Below are 15819 nucleotides of genomic sequence, written 5' to 3'. Positions count from 1 at the left end.
TTGTAATGTTAGTAGATTTTCTGTGATGTCTGATTGAAACTGATTTTTATTGAACTTTAGTATTGCCTAAAATCTTAGAGGTTTAGCATTGATAAGATAGAGCATATAAAAACTCTTTCACTCGATTGTCAACTTCTTGTGTATTAATCTATATATTTGGTGGCATGGAAAGAAAATATGCTATATTTTTGCCCACGAGAATCATTGTGTTCTTGGTTTCTTTTGTGGGATGGAGATGGAGGATAGCTTTCATAACATATATTTTTCATTCTCACCGGATAAGGATTAGGCAAAACCTGAAGGAAAAGCATGCTCGACACATAGCAGATCTTCGAGCTTATTATGAATCAGAAATAAATAGTTTGAAGCAGAAGCTGGAGGCAAAAGAAATCTCTGCAGTTGAAGATTGGAAGATAACCAATCAAATTCTTGTAGACAGGTAAAATTTATAATTTAGCTGTGAAGTTTTCTCTACCTTGGATTTATTATTTTCACAGAAGTATATTGTGATAAAACACTTTGAAAACATATACTTTGGATTTGAAATTTTAATAGTCACATTTGCCTAAGTATTTGAAGCTATGAACCCACCTCTTTTTTTTTTTTTTTTTTAAACGCAGTCTCATTCTTGTCACCCAGGCTGGAGTGCAATGGCTTGATCTCAGCTCACTGCAACCTCCACCTCCCAGGTTCAAGTGATTCTTCCGTCCCAGCCTCCTGAGTAGCTGGGATTACAGGCATGCACCGCCACGCCTGGTTAATTTTTTTTTTTATTTTTAGTAGAGATGGGGTTTCTCCATGTTGGTCAGCCTGGTCTCAAACTTCTGACTTCAGGTGATCTGCCCTCCTCGGCCTCCCATAGTGCTGGGATTACTAGCATGAGCCTGCACCTGGCTGAACCCACCTCTTCTAATACACTAATTACTGGCAGGGAGCCATCTGTTTTCACATGGCAAAACACTGAAACGGTTTAGCGATTTTGTATGTGAAGAGTAATGCCATTGATGGGAGGAGCAGTACTATGGACTTCCTGATATTTATGGCTTATGTCCTATGGCAGTTCTCAACTTTTTAAAAAGGCCCATTAAAGTACTATAGTTCCCATTCCAAAAAATATCCACAAAGAAATATAGGGGAGAATGGCCTTATATTCAGGATAGCTTCACACCTATTTTAGAATCACTTAGAAAATTTGATGCTTTCACTGGTATTAGCAATAGAGTCCTTGCCGTACTTTATAATTAAACAGGACTTAGTCAGGCATGGTGGCTCACATCTGTAACCTAGCACTTTGGGAGGCTGAGGCATGTGGTCTCTTGAGCTCAGGAGTTCAAGACCAGCTGGGGAAACATGGTGAAACCCTGTCTCTACAAAAAATTGAAACATTAGCTGGAGTAGTGGTGTGTACCTGTGGTCCCAGCTGCTTGGGTGGCTGAGGTGAGAGGATTGCTTGAACTTAGAAGGTCAAGGCTGTGGTGAACTGAGGTTGTGCCATTGCACTCCAGCCTGGGTGACAGAGCAACATCCTGTCTCTAAATAAATAGGACTTAAATAGATTGAAAATTGATGAAGGCCTACCTGATAGCAAGGAGTTCTCTAAGGAGAAAAGACAAAGCTCGCTTCAAAGAGCTAAGGAGGGAACTAAAATCTTCCATCTGGTTAACAGTTTAACTTTCAAAGTTATGGGAAAACTAGCCTTTCTACTAAGTAGTTTTGGCTATCTTATTCCGGAATGTTTTTACAGCTTTCATTTTGGATTTGGTGGTGTGGGGGTACAATGGTAGGGAAAAGTAATTTGAAAAAGAGCCAAACAAGAAAAGATACAGGTTTAGGTTTTTTAGGACAAAAACAGTAGATGACAGGTTATGAGAAGTTGGATTTTTTGGTTTTTGTTAAGAAGGCAAAGATGGCCAGGCATGGTGGCTCACACCTGTAATCCCAGCACTTTGGGAAGCTGAGGCGGGCGGATCACGAGGTCAAGATATCGAGACCATCCTGGACAACATGGTGAAACCCCATCTCTACTAAAAGTGCAAAAAATTAGCCGGGCCTGATGGTGTGTGCCTTTTGTCCCAGCTACTCGGGAGGCTGAGGCAGAATTGCTTGAAATCGGAAAATGGAAGTTGCAGTGAGCCCGGATCATGCCACTGCACTCCAGCCTGGTGATAGAGCAAGACTCTGTCTCAAAAAAAAAAAAAAAAAAAGATGAAGATGTGGTTGGGTGTGGTGCCTCACACCTGCAATCCCAGCACTTTGAGAGGCCAAGGCAGGCAGATCACTTGAGGTCAGGAGTTCCAGACCAGCTTGGACAACATGGTGAAACTCTACTACATATACAAAAAGTAGCCAGATGTGGTAGTGCACACTGAAAAATCCCACCTACTCGGGAGGCTGAGACTAGAGAATCGTTTGAACCTGGGAGGCGGAGGTTACAGTGAGCTGATATTGCGACACTGCCCTCCAGCCTGGGCGACAGAGTGAGACTCAGTCTCAAAAACTAAAAGGCAAAAATAACTGCAGTTTCTTCCCATAGGAAAACAAGTATGAAAGAAGCCCACCAGTGAACTTTTGAAGATTAAAGACAGAGTGCTAAGGAAGGCACCTAGAGTAAATTATAGCCAGTTAAAACATTTTTGGCTGAGTGAGGTGGCTCAAGCCTGTAATCCCAGCACTTTGGGAGGCCGAGGTGGATCACAGATCACCTGAGGTCGGGAGTTCGAGACCAGCCTGACCAATATGGAGGAACTCTGTCTCTACTAAAAACACAAAATTGGCTGGGTGTGGTAGGGCATTCCTGTAATCCCAGCATTCAGGAGGCTGAGGCAGGAGAATCACTTGAACCTGGGAGGCTGAGGTTGCCATGAGCTGAGATGGCACCATTGCACTCCAGCCTTGGCAACGAGCGAAACTCTGTCTCAAAAAACAAAGAAAAAAAAACAATTTTTATGATTAGAAGATGTTTGAGCACGTAGAGCAATGAGCAAATATAGGTGGAGCAAATTGGAAGCCAGGGTTTTAGTAAATGGCTGTGTTGCAGTGGTTAGCAACAGTGGCAGGTGTGGTTTCTGGAGTAACTGTAATCACTGTGCAAATGAATAGCAATACATTATTTTCTCCTACTTCCCAAAAAAGACTGGGTCTGGCTTATGGTAAAAAAAAAAAAAAAAAAAAAAAACCTGTGTAGAGGACAGTGGAAACAAAATAAATTGCAGTCATTTAGAACTGGAGAAATGATTCCTCCAAGCTACAAACCATTTTTAGCAGCCCATATATGCTGGTTTTTTTCAAACTTAAAATTGCAAATTTGAGAATCTCCCTGGTGTTACAAATGGGGCTATTAGCCAGCTGTGATATCAGTTATTATGTCATGGATTTGGAACTTGGGACAGTGATCTCTGGCACATTAGGATCTGTAGTACTGAAAAAAGTCAAATACAGTTTACACACTTACACTTGACTATTTGACTTTTCTCAAGAATAGTCTTATTCAGGTTTTTGTGCTAAAAAAAAAAAAAAAGAATAGTCTTACCACAGCTACTCCGATGGTAGTGCGTTATCAGAACTTATTAACATTAGTGTCTCTAAAGTTGGCATACAACCCCCACTGCTAAATTTAACTGGCTTTAAAAAAAAAACAAAAGAATAGTCTTATCACTGTTTCATGTCTGAGATGCATTAATGCACAGCGGTTAGGAGCATGAACTCAGAGTGCCCAACTTACACTCCCAGTGTGACTGCTTATAACCTGTGTGACTTTCAGTGAGGAACTGAACTGTCTTGTTTTCTCCATTCTAAAATGGAGTCAATGATAATTTTTTTTGAGGGGGATGGAGGGAGAAAGGCGGCAGGTCTCCCTCCTCTCCCCTTCCATTGATAATCTTAATTCACAGAATTGTGAGGATAAGTGGAACATGCTTAACAAAGACCTGGTGTATACAGTCAGTGCTAAATAAATACAGCTTTTATTATTCACAGTATGTGAAACACCGAGTCAAAATGGTCATTGAATTCTTCTATGTATTTTGTTATTTTGAGCGTATGTAATAATTCACTTTACAAAGGAAGTTAATTATAAGAATAGTTATATTTATGCTAAGTTTGAAATAGTACAGAAGGATATAATATGAAAAGTTAATTGGATCGCTTGAGCATAGAAGTTTAAGACTAGCCTGGATGATAAAGTAAGATCCCATCTCTACAAAAAATCAAATTAGCTGTATGTGGTGGTGCATACTCAGGAGGATGAGGCAGGAGGATTGCAGAAGGTTGAGGCTGCAGTGAACCATGATTGCACCACTGCACTCCAGCCTGGAATGAGATTGCACCACTGCACTGTAGCCTCTCATATGGAATGAGATCCTGTCTCCAAAAAAAAAAAAAAAGTAAATCTCTTTTCCCAATCTCTAGTCTCAAATCCCAAATTTAATTTTTTGTATTTTCCCAGAAGTCATAATGCATTTTGTAGATAGATTTTTTTTTCCATAACTAAGATCAAGCTATTCTATGCATGTCTTTTTTTTAGTATCTTTTAAAAAAATTAATTTTTGGCTAGGCATGTTAGCTCACGCCTATAATCCCAGCAAGGCTGAGGTGGGAGGATCACTTGAGGCCAGGCTGGACAATTTAGGGAGACCCTATCTCTACAAAAAAAAGAATTTCACTCTGTTACTCAAGCTGGAGTGCAGTGGCATGATCTTGGCTCACTGAAACCTCAGCCTCCCACATTCAAGCCACCCTCTCACTTCAGTCTCCTGAGCAGCTGGAACTACAGGCACATGCCATCATGCCTGGCTAATTTTTGTATTTGTATTTGCAGTAGAGATGGGGTTTCACCATGTTGGCCAGGCTGATCTTGAACTCCTGGCCTCAAGTGATCTGCCTACCTCAGCCTCCCAAAGTGTTGGTATTACAGGCGTGAGCCACTGTGCCTGGCCAATTTTGGTGTTTTCTTTACATACTATATTATCAGATTCATTGGGATATATTCTACTAAGATGGCATCCTGAGTCTTAGCTAACGCTGGAGAATTTGTCTTATGTTACATATTAGAGAATTGGTTAGATTTATGTAATACTTTAAGGGTAATAATTTTATCTTCTAATTGAAACTAAATTTATGGTTTTTAGATGTGGCCAGTTAGATAGTGCTCTGCATGAAGCTACTAGTCACGTGAGAACACTTGAAAATAAGAATAACTTACTGCAAATTGAAGTGGTAAGTACGCTTTTTTTTTTTTGGTGGGAGTTCTGGTGAGACAAATGAAGTATTTCACAATAACATTGATTATGTGTTTCTTGTCTTTTTAAGAAAGGCTTATGAAGTTTATGTTTTTAGTGCTGTTGGCTTCATATAGTACTAAAAACTTTACCCTTTTAAAACTTGCCTTTTGGCCAGGTATGATGGCTCATGTCAGTAATCCTAGCACTTTGGGAGGCTGAGGTGGGAGAATTGCTTGAGTCCAGGAGTTCGAGACCAGCCTGGGCAACATAGAGAGACCCCTGTCTCTACAAATTAGCTGGGCATGGTGGTGCATACCTCTGGTCCCAGCTACTTGGGAGGCCGAGGGTGGAGAATGACCTGAGCCCAGGAAGTTGAGGCTGCACGATTGCGCCATGGCACTGAGCCTATGCAACAGAGCACAGCCCTGTCTCAAAATATGTTTTTAATTGAGGTAGAGTTTGCATACCATAAAACTTACCCTTTAAAGGGTACAATTCCATGAATTTCAGTATATTTAGAGTTGGGCAGCCACCACCACAATCAATTTTAGGACATTTTCCTCAGTCAAAAAAACAAAACAAAACAAAAAAACCTCACACCCCTTGGCGTCACCCCCACACATTCTGTCCTCCCACGCCCTGGCAACCACGCCTCAGTTTTCTTTCTCTGTGCATTTGCCTTTTCTGAACATTGATATAAATGCAGTCCTAGACTGTGTGGCCTTTTGTGTCTGGCTTTTTCACTTAATACAATATTTTCAAGGTTCATCCATGTTGTAATATATCAGTCTTTATTCCTTTTTATGGCAGAATATATTTCATTCTGTGAGTAATACCCCATTTTTGTTAATATTCATCAGGCAATCTTTAGATTATTTATACACTTTCTGGCTATTTAAATTATTTTGCTATGAATGTTTATCTACGAGATTTTACATGCCAAATAAATTTTTTGTTTTCTTGACTATATCACTAGAAGTGCATAAACTTTTTATGCTAAATTTACTTTTTTCCCCATGCATTACCAAGTTTTATTTTTTTACATGTAACTTTTTTTCTTTCCAAACAAAGACCTTTATTACATCATTCCCAATCTTTTGGTGTAAGGCAATCTTTTTAAGTGTAAAAAATTTCTCAAAGTCTGAGTTTGCAAGTTTTATTTTAATATCTATTAGAAGATAAAATGCATGATAGCTATCATAGAATAGCATGTATATGTATGTGATACATGCAACTTTATAAACAAAATTTTGGTGGAAAAATGTCTTTTGTTTTTTTGTTGGAGTCTTGCTCTCGTCTAGGCTGGAGTGTAATGGTGCAATCTCGGCTCTCACTGCACTCTCCGCCTCCTGGCTTCAAGCGATTCTCCTGCCTTAGTCTCCCAGATAGCTGGGATTACGGGAGCCCTCCCTCAAGCCTGGCTAATTTTTGTATTTTTAGTAGAGACGGGGTTTCACAGTGTTGGCGAGTCTAGTCTCAAGCTCCTGACCTCAGGTGATGTGTCTGCTTTGGTGTCCCAAAGTGCTGGGATTACAGGCACCCAGCCTATTTTGTTTTATATGTTTTTATCTTTACCTTTTTTCTTTTTTTTTTCCGAGACAGGGATAACTGTCGCCCAGGCTAGAGTGCTATGGAGCCGTCATTGCTTACTGCTGTCTCGAGCTCTCCTCAGGCTCAAGTGATCCTCCCACCTAACCCTCCTGAGTAGTTGGGACTACAGGCACACACCACCACACCAGGCTGATTTTTAAAAGTTTTGGAGAGATAGGGACTTCCTATATTGCCGAGGCTGGCCTCAAACTCCTGGGCTCCAGCAATCCTCCCAAAGTGCTGGGATTTTCACTGTGAGCCACAGTGCCTGGCCTGTTGGCTTTTTTAGTTCTTTGTCTTCTCCTAAGCTTCATGACATTAGGGACTATTTATTTGTTTATCTTACATTTCTAGCACCGTAGTGCCTGGCACCTAGTAGGAATTACAGAAATGATTGTTGAATAAATATTAACATATCAGATGGGTTTTAAATTTCTTGTATTTTCATAATGTGAGGGTACAAAATGTTTTTCTTCTCCCTAAATGTTGATGTTGGGCAACGAAGTCTAACTGGGCTTTCAAAATAATTTCCCTAATAGCAGTGGTTATTTTTCCTTATTAAAGTTATCTGTAGGAGCTATTGTCTTAGGTGAGTCCTAGAATCAGTGCCACAGACAGTAGTTTCCTGTATACCTTATGATAATGTCAGGGGCTGGTATTCCAGTAGAACGATTCTTTCTGGACTCTCCATCCCAGAATACAACAAAATAGATTTGTTCATTTCTGTTTCTATTTTTTGTTCATTTTTTAATGCCCCCAATTTATTAGCTACTTTTGAGGCATTGATTTTTTTCATTTAAGATCAATTTTCGGCTGAGTGCGGTGGCTCATGCTTGTAATCCCAGCACTTTGGGAGGCCACGGCCAGTGGATCACTTAAGGTCAGGAGTTTGAGACTAGCCTGGCCAACATGGTGAAACCCTGCCTCTATTAAAAATACAAAAAATAAGCTGAGGGTGGTGATAGGCACCTGTAATCCCAACTACTCCGGAGGCTGAGGCAGGAGAATTGCTTGAATCTGGGAGGCAGAAGTTGCAGTAGGCTGAGATTGCACCATTGTACTCTAGCCTGGGCAGCAGAGTAAGACTATTTATTTTTTTAAAAAAATAAATAAATAAATAAAATTTATGTTTGTCTTTATTTTGTAGAATGATTTGAGAGAACGTTTCAGCGCAGCCAGCGGTGCTTCCAAAATTTTGCAGGAACGAATTGAGGAAATGAGAACAAGCAGTAAAGAAAAAGACAATACCATCGTTCGACTAAAATCTAGACTGCAGGATTTAGAAGAAGCATTTGAGAATGCTTACAAACTCTCAGATGATAAAGAAGCCCGACTAAAACAAGAGAACAAAATGTTTCAAGATGTAAGTAACAAATAATAGTAACTGTGTTTTTTTTTTTTTGAGATGGAGTCTAGCACTGTTGCTTAGGCTGGAGTGTAGTGGCGCAATCTTGGCTCACTGCAACCTCCGCCTCCTGTGTTCAAGCGATTCTCCTGCCTCAGCCTCCTGAGTAGCTGAGATTACAGGCACCCCACCACTGTGCCTAGCTAACTTTTTGTATTTTTATTAGAGACGGGGTTTCACTATGTTGGTCAGGCTGGTCTCGAACTCCTGACCTCATGATCTACCTTCCTTGGCCTCCCAAAGTGTTGAGATTATAGGCATGAGCCACCGCACCCAGCTGAATAATAGTAACTTAATGACATGGTTGGCTAAAAGTAATTTAGGTTTTGTACTATTACAAGTACATATTACAAGTGATTATGATTTTCTAGGTTTATTTTGTTTGTATGTACGTATGTATGTGTATATATATTTATTTATTTATCTGAGACAGAGTCTCACTCTGACACCCAGGCTGGAGTGCAGTGGTGTAAGCTCAACTCACTGCAGCCTTGACCTCCTGGGCTCAAGCGATTCTTTCATCTCAGCCTTCCAAGTAGCTGGGAGGTATAGGCACCCACTACTGCACCCGGCTAATTTTTGTATTGTTAGTAGAGAAGGGGTTTCGCCACGTTGGCCAGGCTGGTCTCAAACTCCCAACTTCAGATGATTCGCCTGCCTCAGCCTCCGAAAGTGTTGGGATTACAGGCATGAACCACCATGCCCGGCCTGTAGTTTTACATAACTTTGCAGCAGCCGTGAATATGTACCTTCCTGATGGAGTCAATTGGGTCCTGCCGCAGCAAGAAGTCAGATACTTGGAATGATGGCATCACTCCCATATCTTTACTGTTTCTAGAAAACACTCATGGTGTCCCAAGTTTGGCCATTGGGAGACACGTCAGGCTGGTCCTGTGTCCTTTTGACATGCTTTTGTTATTCTTTGAGCATGTCCATATTTCCTGTCACAGCACTATGTTCCATGCTTTTCTTGTACTTTTCCAAGCCCCAGGCCTAGGATCAGTCATTTTTTCTGTTAAGCTCTGGTTCCTTTTCATGGAAACTGGTATTCAGACAATAAGATCTGGTACTAGGCCAAGTGTGGTGGTTCACACCTGTGATCCCAGCACTTTGGGAGACTGAGGCAGGAGGATCACCTGAGGTCAGAAGTTTGAGACCAGCCTAGCCAACATGGTGAAACCACATCTCTACTAAAAGTACAAGAAATTATCGGGGAATGGTGATGCATGCCTGTCATCCCAGCTACTGATGGGGTGGGGTAAGGGGTGCCTGAGGCAGGAGAATCACTTTAACCTGGTAGGTGGAGGTTACAGTGAGCCGAGATCACACCACTGCTCTCCATCCTGAGTAAAATAGTGAGACTGTCTCAAAAAAGAAAAAAAAGATCTTGTACTAAGTATGTTCATTGCTACTGGGATGTCATTGTTTCTAATTATTCAAAAACTCACCTCAATTATGTTTGAGTAGCAGTGAAGCAGCAAAGGATAGCTGGAATGTGTTGTTTTAGCTGAAATTATATTAATATAGCCAGTGATACACTGACTTTGCATTTATCATATCTAACATTTCAAGCATACAGAAAAGTATAGCGAATACCGTTCTAGCCTTCTCTAGATACAGTAAAACATTGTCTTCCATTCCTCTCTTTCCCACCCTAGAGGTACCCACATTGTTAAATGTGCTCTGTTATCCTCATGCAGTTCTTTTTCCTTTTACTACATATACATGTTTGTAAATAATATTTAGTAGTATTACTTGTGATCTTGAGCTATATATGAATTACATTGCATATATCCTTCTGCAGTCTTTTTTTTTTCCTTTCAACATTGTTTCTGAGATTTGGCATGTTGACACAGTTGACTTTTATTTACTAATTTTAAACATTTACATTTGAAATATTTTAGGTATATAAAAAGATATAAAAATATACTTATGACTCTACTACCTATCGTAATAAATAAAATACTACAGATGTGGTTGACACCCTGTGTACCCTTTGCTGATCACTTCTGCCATGCTGGGAGTAACTGATCTAAATTGTGTGAATATCATTCCCTTGTCTGTCTTTGTATGGTCACATGCGTATGTATGTATCCTTAATTAGTGTTACTTCTTTGGCAGATCTTCAAACTTTTATAAATGCTATCAACACTGTCTTTACTGTTTTGCAACTTTTTTCACTTGTGATACATGTAGTAGCACAACTTTATTTGTGTTCACTCTTGTGTCATCCATCACATGGATCTTTTTTTTTTTTTTTCCTCTGTCTCCTAGGCTAGAGTATAGTGGCCTGATCTTGGCTCACTGCAACCTCTGCCTCCTGTGTTCAAGCGATTCTCCTCCCTCAGCCTCCCAAGTAGCTGGGATTACAGGCACACGCCACTGTGCCCGGCTAATTTTTGTATGTTTAGTAGAGACAGGGTTTCACCATCTTGGCCAGGAAGGTCTTGAACTCCTGACCTCATGATCCACTCGCTTTGGCCTCCCAAAGTGCTGGGATTACAGGTGTGAGCCACCGTGCCTGGCCTTATCATGTGAATCTTCCACAGTATATATATCCACTTTCCTTTTGCTAGTTTGTTATTGCTGCTAGGAGAAACACTACCATGAACATTCCCCTATGTGGCTTCTTATGTCAGTATGCGCAAGCACCTCTAGGGTATTGTTCTTGCTGCCATGGCTGCAAAACTCATAACCTGAAATCTTGACATATTCTGCTCATGGACTCTGTTGTCCAGGAACTCGGACTGGGCACAGCGGGGACAGCCTGTCTGTTCTGCAGTATCTAGGACATCAGCTAGAAACTTAAAGGCTGGAGCTGGAATCTTTTGAAGGAGATGTTTCATCATGAATGGTGGCTGTCAACTTAAGGTCACAGTTCCTCCCCTGTGGGCTCGGTTGGATTTCTTTGCAACATGATGGCTTAGTACTAAGGACAGGTGTCCTGAAAGAGGACCCCAACAGCTACATTGCCTTTTATGACCTTGCCTTGCAAACTGTACAGCATCACTTGTACCACGTTCTATTTTTTTGAGACAGGGTCTCACTCTGTCATTCAAGCTGGAGTGCAGTGCCACGATTGTAGCTTACTGCAGCCTTGAGGTTCTGGGTTCAAGTGATACTCCTGCGTAACTAGGACTACAGGCATATGTTACCACACTTGGCTAATTATTTTTATGTTTACTATTTATTTTATTTTATTTCATTTCATATTTTATTTTGCTCTTGTTGCCCAGGCGGGAGTGCAATGGTGTGATCTTGGCTCACTGCAATTTCTGCCTCCCAGGTTCAAGTGATTCTCCTGCCTCAGCTTCCCAAGTAGCTGGGATTACAGGCATGGACTACCACACCCAGCTAATTTTTTGTATTTAGTAGAGACAGGATTTCATCATGTTAGTCACGTTGGTCTTGAACTCCTGATCTCAGGTGATCCACCCACCTTGGCCTCCCAAAGTGCTGGGATTACAGGCACGCACCACCATGCCTGGCCTATTATTTATTTTCTGAGACAAGGTGTGGTTCTATCACCCAGGCTAAAGTAAAGTGGTGCAATCTTGGCTCACTGCAGTCTCTGCCTCAAGTCATCTCCCACCTCATCCTCCCAAGTAGCTGGGACTACAGGTGCATGCCACCACAACTGGCTAATTTTCGTATTTTCTTGCAGAGACAGAGTTGCCATGTTGTACAGGCTGGTCTTAAATTCGTGAGCTCAAACAATCCTCCCGCTTTGGCCTCCCAAAGTGATGGGATTACAGGTGCAAGCCATCATGCCTGGCCAGTCTGGCCAATTTTTACTTATTTATTTATTTGTAGAGATGGGGGTCTCATTACGATTGCCCAGGCTGGTCTTGAAATTTTGGTCTCAAGCAATCCTCCTGCCCTAGCCTCCTAAAGCTCTGGGATTACAGTCCTTAGTCAAACATGCCCAGCGTATTCTATTCTATTTTTTAAACACTCTCAAAGTCCTGCATAGGTTCAAGTGGAGGGGAAATGGATACAACCTCTTAATGGAAGGTAGCAAGGTTCTGCAAGAGCTTATGGGACTGGAAATAATGCTGTGGTTGTTAGTGGAAAATACAGTCTGTTATAATAATCTCTTTCTCTGAGTATAGTGGCTGGGACATAGACTATGAGCTTTGCTATCTTTTTTAGATATTACTAAATTGCTCTCTGAAATGGTTGTACCAGTTTATTTTCCTGCCAGTAGTGTATGAGAATTCTTATTTTTCTAGATTATTTCAAGTGCATGGTATTGTCTGGAAATTTTTCAGAATGTCTTTTAATTTTTCCAGTGTGATTAAGAGGAAATGGTTATACGTATTGCCTTAATCTTCTTTTGGCCCGTGGCTTTTCACTTTATTTGTGGAATACAAATAAAGTGAATTTGTAATTTTCACTTTATTTTTTTGGAATACAAGTTTTGGATATTTTTTGTTTTTGTGTTTTTTTGAGATGGAGTGTCTTGTTGCCCAGGCTGGAGGGCAATGGTGCCGTCTCAGCTCATTGGAACTTCTGCCTCACAGGTTCAAGCGATTCTCTTGCCTCAACCTCCCGAGTAGCTGGGATTCCAGGCACCCACCACCATGCCTGGGTAATGTTTTTTGTATTTTTAGTAGAGACAGGATTTCACCATGTTGGCCAGGCCTGTCTCAAACTCCTGACCTCAGGTGATCCACCTGCTGCAGTCTCCCAAAGTGTTGGGATTACAGGCGTGAGCCACCGTGCCTAGCCCAGAATTACTTCTTATGTAATATATGGTATGAGGTAGGAATTGAACTTGATCCCCCGCTAAAGCCCCGATGATTAACCGGTTGTCCCAGAATCATTTTTTAATAGATTATTCTTCCCTTACTGACTTCTCTTGTATATTTTATTTCCTTCTCATGTAAATCTCTTTTGAGGCTCTGAGCTGTACCATCGGTCTGTCTCTGAATTGGAACCACATCATGTAATGATTAGTATTTTATAACAAAGTGTTGGTTTTTGGTGATGTTTCCTTATCTCGGTTTTTTGTTGTTGTTGTTGTTTTGCTCTTATAAAAATTATTTTGCCCTTGGCTTTGTTTTGTTTCATATAAATATTACTGTCAGCATGTCACTCTGCGTTTGATTGGAATTGCACTCAATTTACAGATTTATTTGGAGACAGCTGAAACTAGACATATTGAATCTTCCCATATGTGAACATTGTTTAAATATCTAAATATTAAAATAAGTCAAAGTATTTTTCTTTTTAAAAAATTAAAACCTTTTACACCCTTTGTTCTTTTTTTCTCGAGGTATACCGTATTCTAGTATTTATGTATTTCTAAATAATGTACTAATATTGTTCTGTTCTGTTTTTTTTTGAGACATTCTTGTTCTGTTGCCTAGGCTGGAGTGCAGTGACATGATCTCAGCTCACTGCCACCTCCACCTCCTGGGTTCAAGCAATTCTCCTGCCTCAGCCTCCCGAGTAGCTGGGATTACAGGCACCTGCCACCATGCCCAGCTGATTTTTATATTTTTAGTATAGATGGGGTTTCACCATGTTGGCCAGGCTGGTCTCAAACTCCTGACCTCAGGTGATTCACCTGCCTTGTCCTCCAAAGTGCTGGGATTATAGGAATGAGCCATTGCACCTGGTCTGGTATTGTTATTTCTCGAATTTTACATATCATCTATAACTGTGATAGATGAAGATCTAGGTCTTAGCTGAAGATGAAGATCTAGATCCTAATTGTAATGTTTTCTTCAGATTTGAAAACTTTGTTTTATTGCCTATGACATGATCAGTTCTTTTCCTTTTTCTCCCTTCCCATGGCTTTCAAAGTTTCAAGCCTACAGAAAACTTATAAGAATGATACAGTGAAAACCCATGTATATTCATTACCTAGATTTATCAGTTGTGAATATCTTACAGCATTGCTGAGAGTAAATTAGACATTATGATAATTTACCCTTAAATACCTCAACAGGTATCTCTGAAGAACAGAGACATTCTCCTGTGTAATCTCAACGTACTTTTCATTCTCAGGAAATTTAACATTGATATAGTACATTTTAACATTGATTTAATATGTAATATACATTCTGTCTACATTCAAATGTTGCCAATTATCTAAATAATACCCTTTATAGATGTTTTGGTTTTTGCTTTTTAATTCAGAATCCAATCAAGTATCACACATTGCATTTATTATTTTTACTTTTTTGAGACAGGGTCTCACTGTGTCACCCAGGCTGGAGTACAGTAGGCATATTCATAGCTCACTGCAGCCTCAACCTCCAGGGCTCATTATCCTCTTACCTCAGCCTCTCGGGTAGCTGGGACTACAGGCACTACAGGCCTGTGTTACCATGCCTGGCTAATTTTATTTTTTTGTGGAGATGAGGTCTCACTATGTTGCCCTTGCTGGTCTCCCAACTCCTGAGCTCAAATGATGCTCCCACGCTGACCTCCCAAAGTCATGAGCCAGAGTGCCTGGGCCACATTGCATTTAATAATCATGTTTCTCATTCCTTCAGAATGTGGTTATTTTTTCTTTCTGGAAGTTTTTAAGGATCATCTTTTTATCCTTGTTATGCCGAAATTTTGTAACAATATTTCTTTCTTTTTTTTTTTTTTAAGCCAAGACGTTACTGCTAATTTTTTTTTTTAAGCCAAGACGTTACTGCTAATTTTTATTTTTAAGGCGAAGTCTCACTCTATCACCCAGGCTGGATTGCAATGGTGCGATTTCAGCTTACTGCAACCTCTGCCTCCTGGGTTCAAGTGATTCTCCTGCCTCAGCCCTCCAAGTAGCTGGGATTACAGGCACCTGCCATCACGCCTATGACCGAGTCATGCACCTCGTTTCTTTTTTTGAGACGGAGAATCACTCTGTCGCCAGGCTGAAGTGCAGTGGCGTGATCTTGCTTAGCTCACTGCAACCTCCGCCTCCTGGGTTCAAGCAATTCTCCTGTCTCAGCCTCCTATGTAGCTGGGATTACAGGCGCATGCCACTATGCCCAGCTAATTTTTGTAGTTTTATTAGAGACAGGGTTTCACCATGTTGGCCAGGCTGGTCTCAAACTCCTGACCTCGTGATCTGCCTGCCTTGACCTCCCAAAGTGCTGGGATTACAGGCGTGAGCCACAGCACCTGGCCTTTTAAAAAACATATATATAATTGTTTTTTGAGACAAGAGTTTTGCTTGTTGCCCAGGCTGGAGTTTCAGTGTTGAGATCTTGGCTCACTGCAACCTCTGCCTCTTGGATTCAAGCAATTCTCCTCCCTCAGCCTCTCAAGTAGTTGGGGCTATGGGCAGGCACCATCACACCCGACTAATTTTTTTTTGTAATTTTAATAGAGACAGTTTCATCATGTTGCCCAGGCTGGTCTCGAACTCCTGACAGAAAATGATCTGCCAGCCTCAGCCTCCGAAAGTGCTGGGATTACAGGCATGAGTCACTGTGCCTGGCCTGTAACAATATTTCTTTTTTTTTAGACGGAGTTTTGCTGTTGTTACCCAGACTGGAGTGCAATGGCACGATCTCGGCTCACTGCAACCTCCGCCTTCTGGGTTCAAGCAATTTTCCTGCCTCAGCCTCCCGAGCAGCTGGTACTACAGGCGCGTGCCACCAT

The 15819-nt window shown here is 41.0% G+C and overlaps 1 protein-coding gene across 36 annotated transcripts in view; it reads left to right on the top strand.

Annotated features, from left to right (window-relative positions):
* The window catches only part of MPHOSPH9 (M-phase phosphoprotein 9), an 84351-nt gene that overhangs the window by 40917 nt on the left and 27615 nt on the right, over positions 1 to 15819 (top strand). For all 36 annotated transcript variants that reach the window (XR_013522192.1, XR_013522201.1, XR_013522204.1 and 33 more), the window contains 3 exons: positions 284 to 439; positions 5127 to 5214; positions 7957 to 8172. Coding sequence is in view for 17 of the 36 variants with exons in the window: in XM_078337609.1 (XP_078193735.1) it covers positions 284 to 439; positions 5127 to 5214; positions 7957 to 8172 (460 nt within the window). In the remaining 19 variants the exon portion in view is untranslated. The remainder of the gene's footprint in view (positions 1 to 283; positions 440 to 5126; positions 5215 to 7956; positions 8173 to 15819) is intronic.

The sequence above is a fragment of the Callithrix jacchus genome, chromosome 9 (genome assembly GCF_049354715.1).
Source record: "Callithrix jacchus isolate 240 chromosome 9, calJac240_pri, whole genome shotgun sequence".
Lineage (NCBI taxonomy): Eukaryota > Metazoa > Chordata > Mammalia > Primates > Cebidae > Callithrix > Callithrix jacchus.
Note: the sequence above shows the minus strand (reverse complement) of the source record. Positions and strands in the feature narration are given on the sequence as shown.